This window comes from Bison bison, unplaced genomic scaffold, assembly GCF_000754665.1.
Source record: "Bison bison bison isolate TAMUID 2011002044 unplaced genomic scaffold, Bison_UMD1.0 scf7180017864461, whole genome shotgun sequence".
NCBI classification, from domain to species: domain Eukaryota; kingdom Metazoa; phylum Chordata; class Mammalia; order Artiodactyla; family Bovidae; genus Bison; species Bison bison.
In genome coordinates this window covers 10,718,564-10,739,130 of record NW_011495023.1, presented here as the reverse complement: position 1 = coordinate 10,739,130, position 20,567 = coordinate 10,718,564, and the positions used below count along the sequence as shown (strand labels likewise).

The 20,567-nt window shown below is 41.0% G+C and overlaps 1 protein-coding gene and 1 non-coding gene across 7 annotated transcripts in view; one reads left to right on the top strand and one right to left on the bottom strand.

Annotated features, from left to right (window-relative positions):
• Window positions 1–15,320, bottom strand: part of PRPF18 (pre-mRNA processing factor 18) — a 66,328-nt gene extending 51,008 nt beyond the window's left edge. For all 6 annotated transcript variants that reach the window (XR_827060.1, XR_827062.1, XR_827061.1 and 3 more), the window contains exon 1: window positions 15,111–15,320. Coding sequence is in view for 3 of the 6 variants with exons in the window: in XM_010859946.1 (XP_010858248.1) it covers window positions 15,111–15,176 (66 nt within the window). In the remaining 3 variants the exon portion in view is untranslated. The remainder of the gene's footprint in view (window positions 1–15,110) is intronic.
• A 4,699-nt stretch (window positions 15,321–20,019) lies between these two features.
• On the top strand, window positions 20,020–20,092 carry TRNAD-AUC. The gene has a single exon. It is a non-coding gene; the product is annotated as a tRNA-Asp (tRNA).
• The last annotated feature ends 475 nt before the right edge of the window (window positions 20,093–20,567 follow it).

Sequence of the window (20,567 nt, the reverse complement as noted above, 5' to 3'; positions counted from 1 at the left end):
CTGTAAAAACATATGTATGTTTGTATTTTAATTCAACTGGGGATATTTGAATGTGAGAAGAGTATTTCATGGTATTAAGGACCCAATTTTAATTTTGTTGAGTGTGATCTTAGTTCTATAAAGATATATTTTTATTTTCTAGAGTTACATGTGTTAGGGGGAAGGTAGATAGTTCATTATACAATGAACTATTTGTGTATATATTAAAAACAGGTAAAATTAACAGGTTTTTCAAAGTTCATTCATTAACTCAATAAATATTTACTGACTTATCTCATGCACCCCAAGCACAACTTTATAGATAGAAAGAGGAAGACGTTACCCAGTGTAAGAAACTGATGGCATCATCTGAACATCTAAACTACTCTGGAAAAGGTGGATGCAAATAAAATTAATCCCACTGGAGAGGTGTGAAACCTGAGAATTAGAAAGGTCAGGTGACATTCCCAGAACTCAATAAGCCTCATGAATAACAGAGACAGGACTAAGACCTCTGGTCCTTAAATCCTTTGTGCTGATCCAGTATTCCATGTTACAGTTTCTCACGCCCAAAATGCATTTCAGCATCGCAAACTGTTCCTTTTGACTATGTATAGTAGAACATACTGGTCATATTTGAAATAAATGAATTGACAACATGGACTGGTGGCCTCTCAGAAAGAGCTGGTATGTACGAAGAAAGTAACAGGACTCCCCAGGCCACGGACCATGGTCCAACCTTTAACTATGGAATCTTTTACTACCATGTCTCAATTCCAGTGAACATACCTACCAAAACCTTCAACCTAAAACATCCATTCCCAAAATGTAGACTTCTGGGGGTCCCTAAGACCCTTCCAGAGACTGCACAGGTCAAATTCATTTTCATAGCACTGAGCTGAATTTTAACACATAATACAGTGGTTTGCTGTGTACTTCCTTGATGCTTTACTGGGGCCAGGCTTGAGCAGTGCGTTCAGGTGTGGGAACCTGATCTTTCCATTGTTCACCATTAAGCTTCCTGGTCAGAGTACAGCATCACTGATGATCACTGCCTGAGTGAGCTGTGGAACTATGAGGCGCTAAATACCTGTGTGGAGGTATTATTGAGGTATTATTATGGTTACTGCTAATGAAGTAGGACAGTGTTATGAAAGTTCATCCAATTTTACATAAAAATAAAAGACACTTTTCATTTTCACCAAGAACTTTATTAGAAAACATATTCACTAACTGAACAAATTTTTTTGGCCAACCCAATACTAAGACATTATGTGTGCCACCCCACTGCGCTTTTCATTATGCTCAGATCTGCACTGATGGTACAGAAGCAATGGTGAAGAAAACTACTAGAACCTTGGCATAAACACTGTTGATGTATAGTAGTCACTTGTACTCACCACCATGCTCTTGCCAGAAAATAAAAAGGCCAGTTTCTCTGAATGTTTTGATAAAGAACAATTTTACTAAATCTTAACCCTTAACTACATGCCCCTTTAATATTTGGTATGATGAAATGAAAGGAAATGAAACATATGAAGCACTTCTACTACATAATGAAGTAGGAGAGCCCTCTCAAAGAAAAACACTTGTGCAACTGGTTGATTATTCAGACTTGCATTTTTGGCAAACATTTTCTCAAAACTGAACAAAGCAATCTTGTCACCTAAAGGAAAACAATGACAGTATTTGTTGTCTATGATAAAATTCCACCTGTCAAGGGAAAATGAGAATGGTAGAAAAGTGGTATCCTTCACTGTGAACTTGCTGGCTTCCTGACACATAAAGGCTCCATTGATGAAATCAGTGGTGATATTAACAAATGTGACTGTTACAATACTGTCTAATGGAAAAATCAACATTTAAAAGATCAGCATAATTCAGCATAGCTGAGAAACTCATGATGTCACAAAGGCAAGATGTTACAAAAACCATGCACAGGCAAAAGATCTAGGAGCAGAATAGACCAGAATAAATAGGTCTAGAACAGACCAAATCAACAGACTTTAATATCCAAAAGGTCCACTGATACAGGTCAGAACTAACTCTCAGCTAACCAACAGACTGGCTCCAAATAGGAAAAGGAGTACATCAAGCCTGTATATTGTCACCCTACTAATTTAACTTATATGCAGAGTACACCATAAAAACGCTGGGCTGGATGAAGCACAAGCTGGAATCAAGATTGCAGGGAGAGATATTAATAACCTCAGATATGCAGATGACACCACCCTTATGGCAGAAAGTGAAGAGGAACTCAAAAGCCTCTTGATAAAAGTGAAAGAGGAGAGTGAAAAAGTTGGCTTAAAGCTCAACATTCAGAAAACTAAGATCACAGCATCCGGCCCCATCACTTCATGGCAAATAGATGGAAAGAGTGGAAACAGTGGCAGACTTTATTTTGGGGGGCTCCAAAATCACTGCAGATGGTGACTGCTGCCATGAAATGAAAACATGCTTGCTCCCTGGAAGAAAAGCTATGACCAACCTAGACAGCATATTAAAAAGCAGAGATATTACTTTGCCAACAAAGGTCTGTCTAGTCAGTTCAGTTGCTCAGTCGTGTCAGACTCTTTGCAACCCCATGAACTGCAGCACGCCAGGCCTCACCGTCCATCACCAACTCCCGGAATCCACCCAAACCCATGTCCATTGAGTTGGTGATGCCATCCAATCATCTCATCCTCTGTCGTCCCTTTCTCCTCCTGCCCTCAATCTTTCCCAGAATCAGGGTCTTTTCCAACGAGTCAGCTCTTTGCATCAGGTGGCCAAAGTATTGGAATTTCAGCTTCAACATCAGTCCTTCCAATGAATACCTAAGACTGATCTACTTTAGGATGGACTGGTTGGATCTCCTTGCAGTCCAAGGTACTTTTTCCAGTAGTCATGTATGGATGTGAGAGTTGGACTATAAAGAAAGCTGAGCCCCGAAGAATTGATGCTTTTGAACTGTGGTGTTGGAGAAGACTCTTGAGAGTCCCTTGGACTGCAAGGAGATCCAACCAGTCCATTCTAAAGGAGATCAGCCCTGGGTGTTCTTTGGAAGGAATGATGCTAAAGCTTAAAGTCCAGTACTTTGGCCACCCCATGCGAAGAGTTGACTCATTGGAAAAGACTCTGATGCTGGGAGGGATTGGGGGCAGGAGGAAGAGCGGACAATAGAGGATGAGATGGCTGGATGGCATCACCGACTCATGGACGTGAGTTTGAGTGAACTCCGGGAGATGGTGATGGACAGGGAGGCCTGGCATGCTGTGATTCATGGGGTCGCAAAGAGTCAGACATGACTGAGCGACTGAACTAAACTGAATGCATTATTTGCCCTAATTATTGTATTTACTATTTCCTTTTTTCCAGTAACTTCCACATTGGTTCCTATAGTTCCTTCCTTTACTGTTTCAATTTCAGGATTTTGTCAATTTCTGTTAAAGGAGGTTTTTCTTTTTTTAATTAAGTCATTTCTATACTTTTATAAATGAAAAAAGCAAGTGCAGAAGAATGAATCTAGTATGCTGCCATCTTTATTTAAAAAGGAGAAAAGTCACACCTTTGCTTCTTCACATTTGCTTCTAAAGCATGTAATAACTACAGGAGACCCCAAAGCTGACAATGTTGGCTGCTTTGGAGGAGGTGAACTGTTGGGGCACATGGGTAAGAAGGAAACTTTTTACTGCTCACCCGTTAGTATGTTTTGAATTTTGAATCATTTGAATGCGTTATCTATTAACAATAAATTTAATTTTTGAAAACTAGTTTGCTTCTCATTTTAAAAAGTTATATTGGGAAAAATGTAGGTGTTTTTCTTCTTACTATGCGACCCTTCACTTCAGGGCAAAAGAAGGTCGTCCAAAACAAAAGGTTCCCTGCCAGGTTTCACTATCACCCTGCACACTTTTTGTTTAGAAACAAAACAGGAGTTTGTAAGGAAAGGAAGTCAAGCGGTGATTTCTATTTAAAACATTTTCTAAGGCACACTGAAAACACCAAACGAACTTAGGAGAGCTATGTTCATGACACAACTGACACTGCAGTATTTTACAACCTGAGATTAGTAACACATCCCCCTTCATAGGTAACTCGGCAGGATAGAGACCTTGCCCAGACTTAAAGAGCCCTCTGCAACGGAGCCCCAGTGAACTTGAGGACTTGTTAACTCCTTTTACGAAGTTAGTTTCCTTTCTAGCTATATTCCAAATCTTTGAACTCTACGTTTGCTGACTCAATGACAGAATATACAACACAGCCCTACAAACACAATCCTGAAAGCGGCTGGTAGCGATTTTAAGACAGCATGTGAACTGAAGGTAAATGTGTGTTCCCTCCTAAAGCATCTGAACTCTCCATTTGGACCTCTCACTCCAGCAGATTTTAAAAACAAGTTGAAGAGGGTATACATAAAAAGCACTTCTTTTAAAGACAGAGCCTCATTCCTGCATGGTGCTTCACACATGCTATTCTTGGGCTTTGTCCAAGTTGTACCGTCTGGATTATAAACCTGAGATTCCCAGGCCTAAAGAGAACAAATCTTTCTACCACATCACCTGAACCTCCAGCCCACACTAATGAAGAAGAGTCAAAACTAAAAACCAAATGCAACATGACTGTCACCATTTCATTAATTAGAATCATCATTCCTTCCATCAGATTAAGATTTTTAGTGTTTACAAAAATGAACATCAAACACAAACATTATAAGAGTTCTACAAAAAGACACTGGAGAGCTAACAAATACACAGCCTGAACACCCAAAGCAGAACGTGAGAAATCACGAACCATGTGACAGGGTCAGTTTCCTGCTGAAGAATGGAAATAAGCCGTAAAGAGTATGGAGTAACAAACCCAATGGTTGGGCACCCAAACAGAATTTAAAGAGACATAAGACTTTTCAAAGTATAAGAACTATAAACTGTCAAGGGATCCTGTTAGCTAGGCAATATATTTTCTCAATGATGCCATCCAAAGTAGAAAACTATACCAAAATTTACCTTGCACAGGTGAATTCTATGTACTTCATAATTATATATATTTGTATCACCATATGGGGGCTTCCCTGATAGCTCAGTTGGTAAAGCATCCACCTGCAATGCAGGAGACCCTGGTTCAATTCCTGGGTCAGGAAGATTCGCTGGAGAAGAGATAGGCTACCCACTCCAGTATACTTGGGCTTCCCTTGTGGCTCAGCTGGTAAAGAATCCACCTGCAAAGCAGAAGATCTGGGTTCAGTCCCTGGGTTGGGAAGACCCCTGGAGAAAGGGAAGGCTACCTGCTCCAGTATTCTGGCCTGGAGAATTCCATGGACTCTGTAGTCCACGGGGTCACAAAGAGTTGGGCATGACTGAACGACTTTCACTTTTTTCATATCACCATATATAAAATTAGACAAAAATGTATGTAAGAAATAAACGCCAATCTTATACAGGCTCCTTAATGAAGAAGTTAAACATACACTTACTGTATTATCCAACCATTTCACTCCTATGCATTTATTCAAGGGAAATCAAAGTATATGTCCAAACAGAAACCTGTACACTAATGTTCACAGCAGCTTTATCGTGATAGCCAAAAAATGGAAACAACTCAAATGTCTATCAACAGGCTAATGAATAAACAAATTGGGGGTATATCCATACAATGGTAGAAGACTGTTCAGTAACAAAAATAATGAAATCCTGATACAAATGCATGAATGAATCTCAAAATTAGACTGAAAGAAAGCAGATGAGAGAGTTTGTATTAAACAACTCTGCATAAAACCCTAGAAAGTGCAATCTAAGTAACAGAAGGCAGCCCCACAGTAGTCTGTGGAAGGGTGGTAGAGCCCAGGGAAGGGGAAGAAAGCAGGCTCACAAGGGGCACAGGGAAACCCTGGGGTGAGGCAGACATGTTCGCGCTCCTCGCTGTGGTGGCGCCGCCACCGGTGCAGGCATGGCGTAACTAAGCTGTGCACTCTAAATGCGTGCAGCTTACCATGCGTCAAGGGTACCTCAATAAGGCTGCTTAAATAAGCAGCACAAGTGGAAGCAGCCTACGCGTCCACCAGTAAGCACGTGGATAAAGAAGATGCGGTACTTATACACACAGTGAAATACTACCTAGTCATAAAAAAGAACAAAAGTTTGCCATCTGCAGTGCCATGGATGGACTTGGAGGGCATGTGCTAAAAGAAACAGGCAGAGAAAGACAAATTTATGTGGAATCTAAAAAGTACAACAAACTAGTGAATATAAAAAAGACAAAGCAATCTCACAGATAATAGAGGACAAACTGGTGGTTACCAGCGGAAAGGGTGGATGGCCAATATAGGGGTAGCGGAGTAAGAGGTACAAACTATTCCGTATCAGCTACAAGGACATACTATACAACACAGGGAACAGAGTCAGTATTTTATAATAACTGTAAGTGGAACAGAACCTTTAAAATTGTGAATCACCCTACTGTATACCTGGAACTTATATAAGTATAGCAACTATACTTCAATTAAAAAAACAAAATTAAACAGAGTGTTAGCATTTACACTGCCTGACTTTACAACTCACCAAACGGCAACAGCAATCAAGACAGTGAGGCACCGGCATAAAGATCAACAAACAGATTAGGACAAGAGAGCAGAGCAGAACAGAGCCACACAAACTATTACTGATTTTTGATGATACCAAACCATCCAAAGAGAAAAGAAAAACATTATCAATAAATGGTGCTGGAACAAATGGACATCCAAATACAATAAATCACACCCCTGCCTCACATCATACCAAAAAACTGATTCAAAAATTTTTTGTTTTTGTAAAAGATAAAACCATAAAGCTTTTAGAAGATATTATAAGAGAATATCTTACTCTCTTGAGTAAATGCTTAGGAGTAGAATAGATCGATCACTCAGCAGGTCTATGTTTTACTTTTAAGAAACTGCCAAACTGTTTTTCAATAGGTTACGCTATTTTATATTTCCAGATAGGATACACTCAACATTAATCATGAAAAATTGATAAGCTGGACGTCATCAAAATTAAAAACTTTTAAGAAGATGAACAGAAAACCCACAGTCTAGAAAATTCACAAAACATACTGACAAAGGAGTGATATCCATGATATATATAAAGAATTCCTTGAACTTACTAAGGTTAAACCAACCAATCCAATTTTAAAATACGCAAGTAATTTTAAGTCACATCACAAAAGATATACAAATAGAAAAACACACAAGACCTACTTAATATTAATTCTCAGGGAGATGCATACTAAAACCACAATGAGATATTACAATACATCCACCAGATTGGCTAAAGTTAGACTGAAGCACAAATTGCTGACCCAATGTCGAGATCCGAACCGTCTTACTTTGCTGGTGGAGATGTGACACAGTCTAACCACTCTGGGAGAAGTTCTAACAGCTTTCTACAAAACTAAACACGTAACGAACACCATGACCTAGCAATTGCACTCCCCGGCATTTTCCTACAAGAAATGAAAACATAAGGCTTGCACAGCGACTTCCCTGGTGTTCCAGTGGCCAAGGCAGAGGATACAGGTTGGATCCCTGGTCCAGGAAGATCCCACAGGCCGTGGCACAACTAAGCCCATGTGCCACAACTACTGAAGCCTGCAAACCCAAGAGCCCGAGCTCTGCCACAGGAGAAGCCACTGAAATGAGAAGCCCGTGCGCCACCACTAGAGAAAAGCGCAACAAAGACCCAGCGCAGCCAAATACAAATCAGTGACTTAAAAAAATAGAAGACTTGCACAAGAGGGTCCACAGCTAAACCCTAGAAACAGCCCAGGTGACCATCCGCAGGGTAACAGATCAACAGACCGGGACATGTGTGCAACACAATACTCCTCAGCAATAAAAGGAACAAACAACTGACACACTCAACAACACGAATAAAATTCACATTATTCTGATTAAACACAGTGGGTCATATAAGAGTCCACAGTATGATCTCATTTACGCGAAGTTCTAGGGCAGGCAAAGCCAATGGATGGCGGAAAGAAAGCGAAGCAGCAGTTGCTTCTGGGGATGGCAGAGGCTGACTGCAAGGTGGAGTGAAGACGATGTTCTGTACCTTGATACACACAGGGTCACACAGCTGCGTATGCATTTATCAAAAACCACTGAGTGGGACACTTACGATTTGTGTGTTTCTTCATATGTATAGACAAACACTGTGAACACTAGTCAATGAAAAACATGTCAAATTATATTCTGGCAATTTTAAATACTTAAGGTAACGTGTAACAATGTCTGTAAATTAATCTGAAATGCATCAAGATCAGTACCTTGGCTTCAGGACCCTGTAAGCAGCTGGAAAACACTCATCTAAAGAGCCAACTTTGGTCATTTCAAGCGGTTTCCCAGCTTTTTATGGTTCATCTGTTTTAGGTGAAATGGTAACGACTTAGCCTGTGTCTCTTGTCAAAGTGTGGAAAAGCTGCCTTCCACTATTCTAAAATGCTCTGCCTGTTTTACTGTCCTGAGGTAAACGCAGTTTCTGCACTGCTAGATGGATTGACGAATGGGTATACAATGATGGACAGATGGACAGTCGAAGAATAAAGCAAATATATTAAAATGTTAATCGCAGGTTTAATGCAAATCTAGATGGCAGGCATATGGGTGTTCACAGTACAATTATTTTGAGTGTTCTGTACATTTAAAAGCTTTCACAGTGAAGTTCTGAGGAAAAACTTCTTTGCAGGAGATGTCAAGACATGGTACCAACATGACAAATTCCCTTCCACGCTGTTTTCTAACTGTACCAAAAAACCTGTGAAAGGCCCCTCACCAAGCGCTAAAGAGAGAAAGGTGTTAGAGAGTTTTATAGGAGGCTGTGGGAATGAAGGGAAAGTGTGAATATAGGCAAGCTGAAGGACTGGAATAAATGAAGAAGGGTCAGCAGAGTTGGGACAGCTGCCTGGGGCTAGGGATTAATGGGCACAGAGATGTTCCCCAGCCCAGAAAGAACTAGTTCTTGACCTTTTTGAGTCAAAGATCCCTTTAATAATATCGTCAACAGGAGGAGGCAACGTGGGGTCACAGATATATATACATGCTAAACTTTTTATTTATACACCATACCAGAAATGGCATGGACCTAACAGAAGCAGAAGATATTAAGAAGAGGTGTCAAGAATATACAGAAGAACTATGCAAAAAAGATCTTCACAACCCAGATAATCACGATTGTGTGATCATTCACCTAGAGCCAGAAATCCTGGAATGAGAAGTCAAGTGGGCCTTAGGAAGCATCACTAGGAATAAAGCTAGTGGAGGTGATGGAATTCCAGTTGAGCTATTTCAGATCCTAAAAGATGATGCTGTGAAAGTGCTACACTCAATATGTCAGCAAATTTGGAAAACTCAGCAATAGCCACAGGACTGGAAAAGGTCAGTTTTCATTCCAATCCCAAAGAAAGGCAATGCCAAAGAATGCTCAAACTACCGCACAATTGCACTCATCTCACACGCTAGTAAAGTACTGCTTAAAATTCTCCAAGCCAGGCTTCAGCAATACATGAACTGTGAACTTTCAGATGTTCAAGCTGGTTTTAGAAAAGGCAGAGGAACCAGAGATTAAATTGCCAACATCTGCTGGATCATAGAAAAAGCAAAAGAGTTCCAGAAAAACATCTATTTCTGCTTTACTGACTATGCCAAAGCCTTTGACTGTGTGGATCACAATAAACTGTGGAAAATTCTAAAGAGATGAGAATACCAGACCACCTGACCTGACTCTTGAGAAACCTATATGCAGGTCAGGAAGCAACAGTTAGAACTGGACATGGAACCACAGACTGGTTCCAAATAGGAAAAGGAGTACATCAAGACTGTATATTGTCACTGTGCTTATTTAACTTCTATACAGAGTACATCATGAGAAACGCTGAGATGGAAGAAGCACAAGCTGGAATCAAGATTGCCGGGAGAAATATCAATAACCTAAGATATGCAGATGACACCACCCTTATGGCAGAAAGTGAAGAACTAAAGAGCCTCTTGATGAAAGTGAAAGAGGAGAGTGAAAAAGTTGGCTTAAAGCTCAACATTCAGAAAACGAAGATTATGGCATCCGGCCCCATCACTTCACGACAAATAGATGGGGAAACAGTGGAAACAGTGGCTGACTTTATTTTTGGGGGCTCCAAAATCCTTGCCGATGGTGACTGCAGCCATGAAATGAAAAGACGCTTACTCCATGGAAGGGAACTTATGACCAACCTAGACAGCATATTAAAAAGCAGAGACATTACTTTGTCAACAAAGGTCCGTCTAGTAAAGGCTATGGTTTTTCCAGTGGTCATGTATGGATGTAAGAGTTGCACTATAAAGAAAGCTGAGTGCAGAAGAATTGATGCTTTTGAACTGTGGTGTTGGAGAAGACTCTTGAGAGTCCCTTGGACTGGAAGGAGATCCAACCAGTCCATCCTAAAGGAGATCAGTCCTGGGTGTTCATTGGAAGGACTGATGTTGAAGCTGCAACTCCAATATTTTGGCCACCTGATGCGGAGAGCTGACTCATTTGAAAAGACCCTGATGCTGGGAGGGATTGGGGGCAGGAGGCGAAGAGGATGACAGAGGATGAGACGGCTGGATGGCATCACCGACTCGATGGACATGGGTTTGGGTGGACTCTGGTAGTTGGTGATGGACAGGGAGGCCTGTCGTGCTGTGGTTCATGGGGTCACAAAGAGTTGGACACGACTGAGTGACTGAACTGAACTGAAACTTTTTCTAAACTCACAAAGAGCTGATGGGAACTCTGAAGTCCATCCAAAGGCTCCACTTAAGAACAGATGGTAACTGAAATCTGAAGGGGAATATGAAATTCAAATAAGAGAATTTGGGGGGACTTCCCTGGTGGTCCAGTGGTTAAGACTCTGTGCTTTCAATGCAAGAGGTGCGGGTTCAACCCTGGCCAGGGAACCAAGCTCCCACATGTCACGCAGCCCAGCCAAGAAAAGTAAATATATATGCATACATATATATATGCATATATACGAGAATTTTCAATGTGAAGTAGCCAAGGCCTAAACTTTAAGGAAAACCAACATTTAAGGGATAAAAACCAAACAATAAAAAAACAACAACAAAAGAGAAGCCTCTAAAGGAGATCAGAAATAAGTAGCCTGAAAAGTAGACGCAAATGCAGGACCTTGTAGCGTAAGAGGCCAAGGGAAGAGTGGAGAAGGTGGACCAGTCTAGTACAAATGCTCTTGAGGTTAAGAAACCATGGCAGTCACTGTGGCCCCTGATTAGGAAGGATTCAGTGTAACTGCCAGGGCAGAAATCAGGTTAAGGAGTAAGTGAGAAATAGAATTTAAGAAGCTTGGCTGTAAAGAAAAAGGACAGCTGTGTGGGTTTTTTTTCCTGATTTTATTCTTAATAACAGTTGTGTTTAAAAAACAAAAAAAGCAATGTACGTATGTTTGTTAAAACATACATACAGCACTGAAACATTCATACACACATCATGTGCGTTTCAGTGCTGCTAGAGATGAGCCAGTAGAGAGATTAAGACACAGGAGGAAAGGAGACAAGTGATATTTAGGTTCTGATGACGCTAATAAAGATGAGAGTTGGGCTCCAACATGTAAGTGGAAGGTGTGACCTAACATACAGCCAATACCTCATCCACTTTCACAGGAGAAAAGTGAGGAATTTATTGACTGATGGCTTCTCTTTATAAAACTGAAAGTAGATTCCTTACAGTAAAGGATGAAACATTATTAAAAAAATAAATCCTCTGTGGCACAGTGTAGTACCTTGCACAGAGGAAACATTCAATAAATATTGGAAAAAACAAAGCTAAAATTCTACCCAAAGTCCATCTTCCAAACTGCAACTCATAAAACTGCTAATTAAGCCCCACTGAGTGCTGTAGTGGCCTGGCTTTCCACGTGAATGAGGCTTTGTGTTAAATGAAGATTCACCAACACCAGGGCTCCAAAGCACTGGCATTCTAGCAACAGGGAGGCCGAATTTACCTCCACGTAGTTACACCTGGCAGAGCACTGAACACAGGGGACAGGAGGCCGCTTTGAAGCTCCTCCAGTTCTGACAAAGGGGCGCTCACAAGCTAAGTATTTACTATATCCAGCTACTGGACTAACAGGAAAAAGCTGAGGGGCTTCCCTGGTGGCTCAGTGGTGAAGAATCGACCTGTTAATGCAGGAGACATGGGTTTGATCCCTGATCCAGAAGATCCCACATGCCAAGGAGCAACAGAGCCCACTGAGCCCAAGTTCTAGAGCCCAGAAGTCACAACTACTGAAGCCCGAGCGCCTAGAGCCCGTGACCTACAAGAGAAGCCACCGAAATGAGAAGCCCAAGCACTACAACCAGAGAGCAGACCCCACGTGACAGCACTACAGAAAAGCCCTCGCAGCAACGAAGACCAGCACGTTCTAAATGCTGCCAGAATTTAAAATTGATTAATTTAAAAAAGAAAAAGCTGGGACACCAAGCTCCATACAGGATGGATAAACAAGGTCCTACTGTATGGCACAAAGGACTGTAGTCAATATCCCATGATAAACCGTAATGGAAAAAATATGAAGAAGAACATATATAACTCAACAACTTTGCAGTAGAAGTCACAGCAGAAATTAAACACTACATTGTAAAATGACCAAAGAGGAGGTGGCACTTCTGGAAAAACAGTACAATAGAAATGGGCGTTTCCCAGCTACAGAAAGGGTAGTGAAAAGGATTCACCGACCCCCAACCAGAAATTGTTTAAAAAATGAAACAGGACAACGGATTAAAACAAAGAAATGTATGACAGAATCACATGTACTTAAGATAGGAAATGTTGCATGAAACTTTTTTCATACATATCAGATCGAAATATAGATTTAATTCTTACTATGCCTGGGGCGGTGGGAAGTTGGAAAGTTACTGATAGACACTATGATACAGAAAGATAAAGGCTATAAAGCAAACGATTCCGTATAAAATTATACGGCGGCAAAGCAAATGACGGTCTCCCCAGGCATTAAAAAGAAAAAGTGTCCAGTCTGGGCTTCCCCCATAGCTCAGTTGGTAAAGAATCCACCTGCAATGCAGCAGATCCCAGTTCAATTCCTGGGTCAGGAAGATCTGCAGGAGAAGGAATAGGCTACCCACTCCAGTATTCTTGGGCTTCCCTTGTGGCTCAGCTGGTAAAGAATCCGCCTGCAATGCAGGAGACCTGGGTTTGATTCTCTGGGAGGGAAAGATCCCCTGGAGAAGAGAAAGGCTACCCACTCCAGTATTCTGGCCTGGAGAATTCTATGGACTGTATAGTCCATGGGGTCACAAAGAGTCTGACTCCACTGAGCGACTTTCACTTTCACTACACACATTGCCCTATGTTATGCAGGAGAACTCACCCACGCAGTGGGGACTGAGATCCACCCCAGAGCCAGGAGAAAATCACGCAACCCTCAGCTTCATCATCTGTGGGAAGAGCATACTAACTGCCCTATGTACCAAGCAGAGTTGCTGTAAAGCTCAAATGAGAAAGCATACTATGGTGCTTTGAAAAACACAAATTGTGTATGTTAAAGTAATTTAATTCTTAGATTAACCCTATGAACACCAGTTCTATGTTCACAGGTGAAGATAAACAGCTGGTCTGCAGTGGTTAAGGGAGTAAGCTTTAGAGTGGAAGAGGAGGAGTCCAATTCAGGCTCTCTCTCTTGCTAGCTGTGCAGTTCTGTGTCAATCTGTAAATCAACCTAGCTTCTGTTAGTTTCCATTTCCTCATCTGTGAATGGGAGCAACAAGTAACTTTATGGAATTGATGTACAAATTAAACAAGGTGTCACATATGAAGCCTTCTGCATACTGCCTTGCAGATTACTAACTGGAACTATGACTTTCAGTATTTTAATCCCCATCTCATGTATGTCCTTTTGCTGGCCCTAATTGGGAAATCAATCTTACCTCCTGGCCAGGGATATCTGAGTAATTAAATCAACTATCAAATTACAAAATTAAAGACATACCAGAAAAAGTTTATATATGATGATAAATTAAGAACAATTACGTAGAATCAGTGTTTATAATTAATTATGTTTAAAGGTTGGTCTATTTCCAAGACAAAGAACCTGATTATGCAAATAAGCAGGTTGTAAACCCTGAGAATGCGCTGAGCTTTTCCTGATTCCATTTTCCCCGAAAATATTTTGTATTTCAACACCTGGCTCTTTCTAACACCCACTGTGCATTCCAACATCTAAATTAGCTTTTTCAAATACTCCAGAAACCACTCATCAAAGGTAAAAGGCCCCCAGTTAAGAGATGAAAATACCAAGTTACAAATATGAACAAGCTCTGCTCCACACCATTTGCTAAATAACACTCTAATTAGATCCACTTTATTATTTTTTAAAGTTTCAATGATTATGAAACCTCCATCTGCCAAACTAACATCCCAACTTACACTAATCAAATACTTAAGTCAGGTGTTCTCAGAGTGGAGTAGTCCACAAGAGCCCCTGGGGTCGTTAAGACCCTCTGAGAGGGTCTCTGAGGTCAAAACTATTCTCAGTACTCAGGTATTATTTGCCCGTTCACTCTGTTACATTGACACTGAGAGTGAAAAGTGAGTCTCCTGAAGACTTCACAACCATCAAGACAATAGCACTAAACTGTACCAGCTGTCAGATTCGTCCATGCTGAGCACTAATGGAGTGGGGGCAGTTTCACTTAACTACCTCCTTGAAGTTGTAAAATTATTAATTTTCTAAGTCGTGGTCCTTAACCACATCTTTTTAATATCCTGTGCGACAAAACAGGAAGTACACATAAAGTGCAAAGCCTTCGTAAAACGACAGACAGAAGTGAACGACCAGAACTGGGGCAGTTCGAAAAATACCGACAGACGGGAATGGGTGTGAGGGACAGCTGGGGGAAAGAGAACTGCCAAAGTCTCGGGTTTTCCTGCAATTCCCACACTTCCATCCCAAAGGCTCCCGAGTGAGTGCCAAGGGCACAGTGGGTCTAGCTGCGGCCTCTCTGGGGCCGCGGCGGGGTTCTGGCTGAGCCCCACCCAGCAAGGACTCTCTCAGCACCTTTCTCCTCTCCCCAGGCCCTCCCCGACGCACTCAGCACCTCCGTCGCCAACGCCCAAGACCCCAAGGCTCCTCACCACCAACAGGTTCCTGTCCTCCACCAGCTGCCGCTTCCGGAGGATCTCCGATTTCAGAACGTCCATCTTGCTGTCCGGGTTGAAGCTGTCTCAAGTTTTCTTTCTCCCGCTCCAGCTCTCTAGACCAAGACTTTTCACCCAGCCAGCCGCCACTAACCTACTTACACACAACCAGCCCAAACACCGGAGGACAACAACTGACAGGGCGGCTTCCGGCGGAAGCTGAGGTAAGCGAGAGGAGGGGAAAGAGCGCTCCAGGGCTCCTATTATTTACGTAGTCGCTGAGGGCCGGCGCCCCCTGGTGGCCCTCTCCGACAGCGTGCCTATAGTTTCCGCGGAAATACGAACAAACATGGAAAATACGAACACGAGTCTTCTAAATGGATGCTGCATTAAAAAAATAATAAGTTATATACCTATGTCAACTATACTTCAGTTTTAAAAGAAGATAAAGGTTATACTTTTTTTGTACCTGCTACTTGAGGTGCAAAAGCTTCATAGCGGAACACTTCATTTATGATTACTGAAGTCAGATCTTTACCTGCTACACAAGAATCTCACTTTGGAGTTCATGAAGCTACCTGCGTGCCAAAATTAATGTACGCAAGTGAGAAAACCCAGAACAATAATACTAACTCATAAGTATAGAGTAAAAGGTGTTCGTTGCTGGCCGGTGAAACTACCTGTAAACTTAGACAATTACAGTACATTCATTTACATAATTTCAGAGGTAAATTTGTCCCTCCTCCCTGAGTTCTAGATTGCTCGTATATCTTAGTGATAATTGAACATTTCAGTTCAGTTCCGTCGCTCAGTCGTGTCCGGCTCTTTGCGACCCAATGAATTGCAGCACGCCAGGCCTCCCTGTCCATCACCAACTCCCGGAGTTCACTCAAACTCACATCCATCGAGTCGGTGATGCCATCCAGCCATCTCATCCTCTGTTGTCCCCTTCTCCTCCTGCCCCCAATCCGTCCCAGCATCAGAGTCTTTTCCAATGAGTCAACTCTTCACATGAGGTGGCCAAAGTATTGGAGCTTCAGCTCTAGTATCAGTCCTTCCAATGAACACCCAGAACTGATCTCCTTTAGAATGGACTGGTTGGATTTAATGTTTAATGTTTAAAAGTCCAGGGGACTCTCAAGAGCCTTCTCCAACACCACAATTCAAAAGCATCAATTCTTTGGCTCTCAGCTTTATTCACTTTTATCAAGAGACTTTTTAGTTCCTCTTCACTTTCTGCCATAAGGATGGTGTCATCTGCATATCTGAGGTTATTGATATTTCTCCCGGCAATCTTGATTCCAGCTTGTGCTTCTTCCAGCCCAGCATTTCTCATGATGTACTCTGCATATAAGTTAAATAAGCACGGTGACAATATACAGCCTTGATGTACTCCTTTTCCTATTTGGAACCAGTCTGTGGTTCCATGTCCAGTTCTAACTGTTGCTTCCTGACCTGCATACAGGTTTCTGAAGAGGCAGGTCAGGTGGTCTGGTATTCCCATCTCTTTCAGAATTTTCCACAGTTTATTGTGATCCACACAGTCAAAGACTTTGGCATAGTCAATAAAGCAGAAATAGATGTTTTTCTGGAACTCTCTTACCCCAGCAAACTGAGATAATCTCTTTGATCATGTGTTCAGCAATGAAGATTTTCAGTGAGATGATTAAAGATGTAATTGAAAAAAAATTTTAATGCCTTCGCAAGAAGACAAATTAAATTGGGGGGAAATTATGTCAGAGATTTTAATGTTTAAAAGACCCTAAAAACTGCTTATATTTATTTTTGGTTCTATACCACTGAAAGTGAAAGAAAGTAAAGTGAAGTCACTCAGTCATGTCCAACTCTTTGGGACCCCATGGACTGTAGCCCGCCAGGCTCCTCTGTCCATGGGATTCTCCAGGCAAGAATACTGGAGTGGGTTGCCATTTCCTTTTCCAGGGGATATTCCCAACCCAGGGATTGAACCCGGGTCTCCTACATTGCAGGCAGATGCTTTATCCTCTGAGCCACCAGGGAAGCCCATACCACTGAAGTTGTGTTTAAGTTTCTAGTTAAGTTGTAACTGAACAATATTAGACATGCTACTTTTCCCCAGTCAAAAAAGGAAAGAAATATTCAGTTCAGTCGATTCATTAATGGGTGAGATGGTTTAGCAAAATAAAAGATGATAGAGAGTGGTGTCAGTTTACAAAGTACTTTTACTGTATACATGTGTGTGTTGGTTATATTTCCTTTAAAAGATATCTGACTTTTTCCAGAAATAAATCAACATAGAAAGTTAATTCAGTCTCTGAGCTAAGATGCTTTGCTAATTTTTAGGGCTTTAAAAAACTTTTACCAAAAAAAAAAAAAAAAAGGTCTTGAATCATTAAACATGGGAACATTTTTACATGGATTTGTTTCCTGAGTCACTTATAGTTCAGTAAGCAAATAATAATTTATTAGCCTATTCCTGTTTAGGGTTTAGAAATGATGACACAAAAACCTGAAGGTTGACACAAGTAATTGTAACAGTAATGGAAGTTCACAGAGAAGGAACAGCTCACGTAAACCAGGGAAGACAGTAGCTTCTATAAACAGGCTCCTTTTAAATTTCAGATTTTCATTGATCTTGATGTTTATGTAAATATGTGCATTAAGTCTTAATAAAGGCCTAAGATGGAAGAGTGGGAGAGACAAGTACTTTAACAAGCAAACTGATAAGGAAGCTTTTCAGTTTATACTGAGGGGAAAAACAGATGACCAGGAGAGCTAAGAAATACTCAAGAGAACTGCTTAATCCTGATTATAAGGAGTCATATTCATTTTTAAAATATGCATCCCCTTATATTGCAGTTTTTTAAAGAGCAAAATATTAGACACAATCTAAGTGTCATATCTGGGGGAATGGTTAAATAAAGTCATAATTCATACATACAACTGAACAATATGTTCAGAAAATATTCAGTGATATGAGAATCCTCGTGACATAATGTTTAGTTAAAAAAAAAAAGTAGAGGACTTCCCCAGTGGTCCAGTGGTCCAGTGGTTAGGACTCCGTGCTTCTACTGCAGGGGCTGCTGGTTTGATCCCTAGTTGGGGAACTAAGATCCCAAATGCTGCACAGCCAAGAAAAAAATTTTAAATAAAAATTAGAAAGTAGGATAATGAAACTAGAAATATAACATACAGTCTCCATTTGGTTAAAAAAAAGCACGTAAATCTAGAGAGTGATTGAACAGAAACATATCCAAATATCAGATTATTACCTATTCTTCGTTATACTACAATTGTACAAATTCCATAATTTTGGGGGGAAAATCCTGAGAGGCAGTCATTTTCTGTTTTATTTCATTACTATTGAAATTCTTTATAGAATTTCAGCATTACTACTTTAAAAGCCATGTATGATAAATTTTAAATAAAGCCAGTAAAAGAAAACAAAAAATTAGATAAAAAAGAGAATGTTTTCTAACCTTCATACTTATTCAGTCAATATTTAGATGTCTCGGACTTCCCTTGTGGTCCAGGGGTTCAGAATCCACCTGCCAATGCAGAAGACACAGGTTCTATCCCTGGTCCAGGAAGATCCCACAAGCCTCGGGGTAACTAAGCCCATGTGCCACAACTACTGATCCCAAGAGCCAAAACTTCTGAAGCCTGTGCTTTAGAGCCTGAGCTCTGCAGCCAGAGAAGCCTGAGCACCACATCTGGAGAGTAGCCCCCGCTTGCTGTAACAAGAGAAGGTCTGTGCACGGAAAGGAAGACCCAGGACAACCAAAAATAAGTAAATAAATGAAAATATTTTGATGTCTCCTATGAGCTCTGTACTCCTTTAGGTTCTGTGGACTAAACCAAATATTGATACCATACATAGTGCTACCCATGAGGATGTTACCAGCTAAAAGTTAAATTATATAAGATAAACATGATTTTGTAGCATATACGGGACTATTAAAAGTATTTACAGAAACTAAAACAAGAAATAGTAAAAACTCAATAGGTATATAATTGATGAGATTATTCTGACATTGAAATAACCCATCCTAAGAGATTTCTGGAAAATGGGAAAATATCAAGTTTAATCAAGATGATCTAGGTTTGTTTTGTTGCTGTCCTAAAGGATAGACTGTAACTTCTTTTTTGAAAGCTATATAATCTCATACTGGGAGGTTTCCTGGCAATCCAGTGATGAGGACTTGGTGCTTTCACTGCTGGGGCCCAGGTTTAATCCCTAGTCAGGGAACTAAGATCCCAGAAGCCACAAAGCACAACAACAACAAAAATTTAATTCATTCATTAAAACATTTAAATTTAAAAATCTCATACAGTGGCCCTCCATTGTCAGCATGCCTCAAAATAACCCAGAGGACTTTTAAAAACCCAGACTGTGGGTCCCCAGAATGTCTCATTCAAAAGGTTTGTGGAGGAGCCCAAGAATTTGCTTTTTGAACAAATTCCCAAGTGAGGCAGCTGCTGTGGATCCAGGGACCACACTTTGAGAACCACTGATCTAATATATTATTTTGGAGCATCGGGTGAGTCAGAAACTCGGTCTGTGGGAAGTCCTGATAAACAAGACGGGGGAGGAAGCTGTGTCGGTGTCTACAGTACTGTCATGGGGCCTCCCAGGGCGTCTGCCCACTCACAGTGGTGCTTTGGGAAATTTCCTAAATAGAAGGGGCCGGTTCCCTTTGGAGCCAGCCATGTTCACAGGCCTACTTCTGCGTGTTCACAGAGAGTGGGCTGGGACCTGGCCTCATGTAGACCAATCAGAGTCTGTGCCCTGGAAAACTGATGTTGGAATTGAGTCAGTCTTTGCAGGTACAGAAGGTGGGGATTGGAGAGTGGTGGAAACCATTCCAGGGGCATGCTGGAGCCAGATCAGTCCATTTTGAACTGCAAGAAGCTACTGCGTGGGACTTCCCTGATGGTCCAGGGGATAAGCCTCTGCACTATCAATGCAGGGGACCCAGGTTTGATTCCTGGTCAGGGAACTAGATCCCACATGCCACAACTAAAAATCCCACAAGCTGCAACTAAGACCCGATGCAGCCAAGTAAATAAATAAATAAACATGTCTTTTTAAAAAAGAGCCCATTGTTCCATTTTTTAAAAAATTTTGTGAACCAGCTGTTATGCATAGCTATCATTAAAAATTAAATGTTTGTTAACAATTAAACATGTTATAAACAACAGTAATAAATACACAGAACCTATTATTCACTAATTATATTACTGCATTTTACTATTATTTATGCTCTTGGAGTTAGTTATGACTGTTGCATCTATGTGGTGGTAATATTATAGAACGCTGAGGTCAGTGCATGTCTTTCCCTAATGCCACACTTGAGGAGCTCATGTTGGTAACTTGAAACCAGCCAAAATGGGAGTATTTACACCAAAGAAATTGGCAAATGCTACCAATCTGGATTTGATTATCTAAGCTTTAAAAAGTTATGGGGAAAAAGT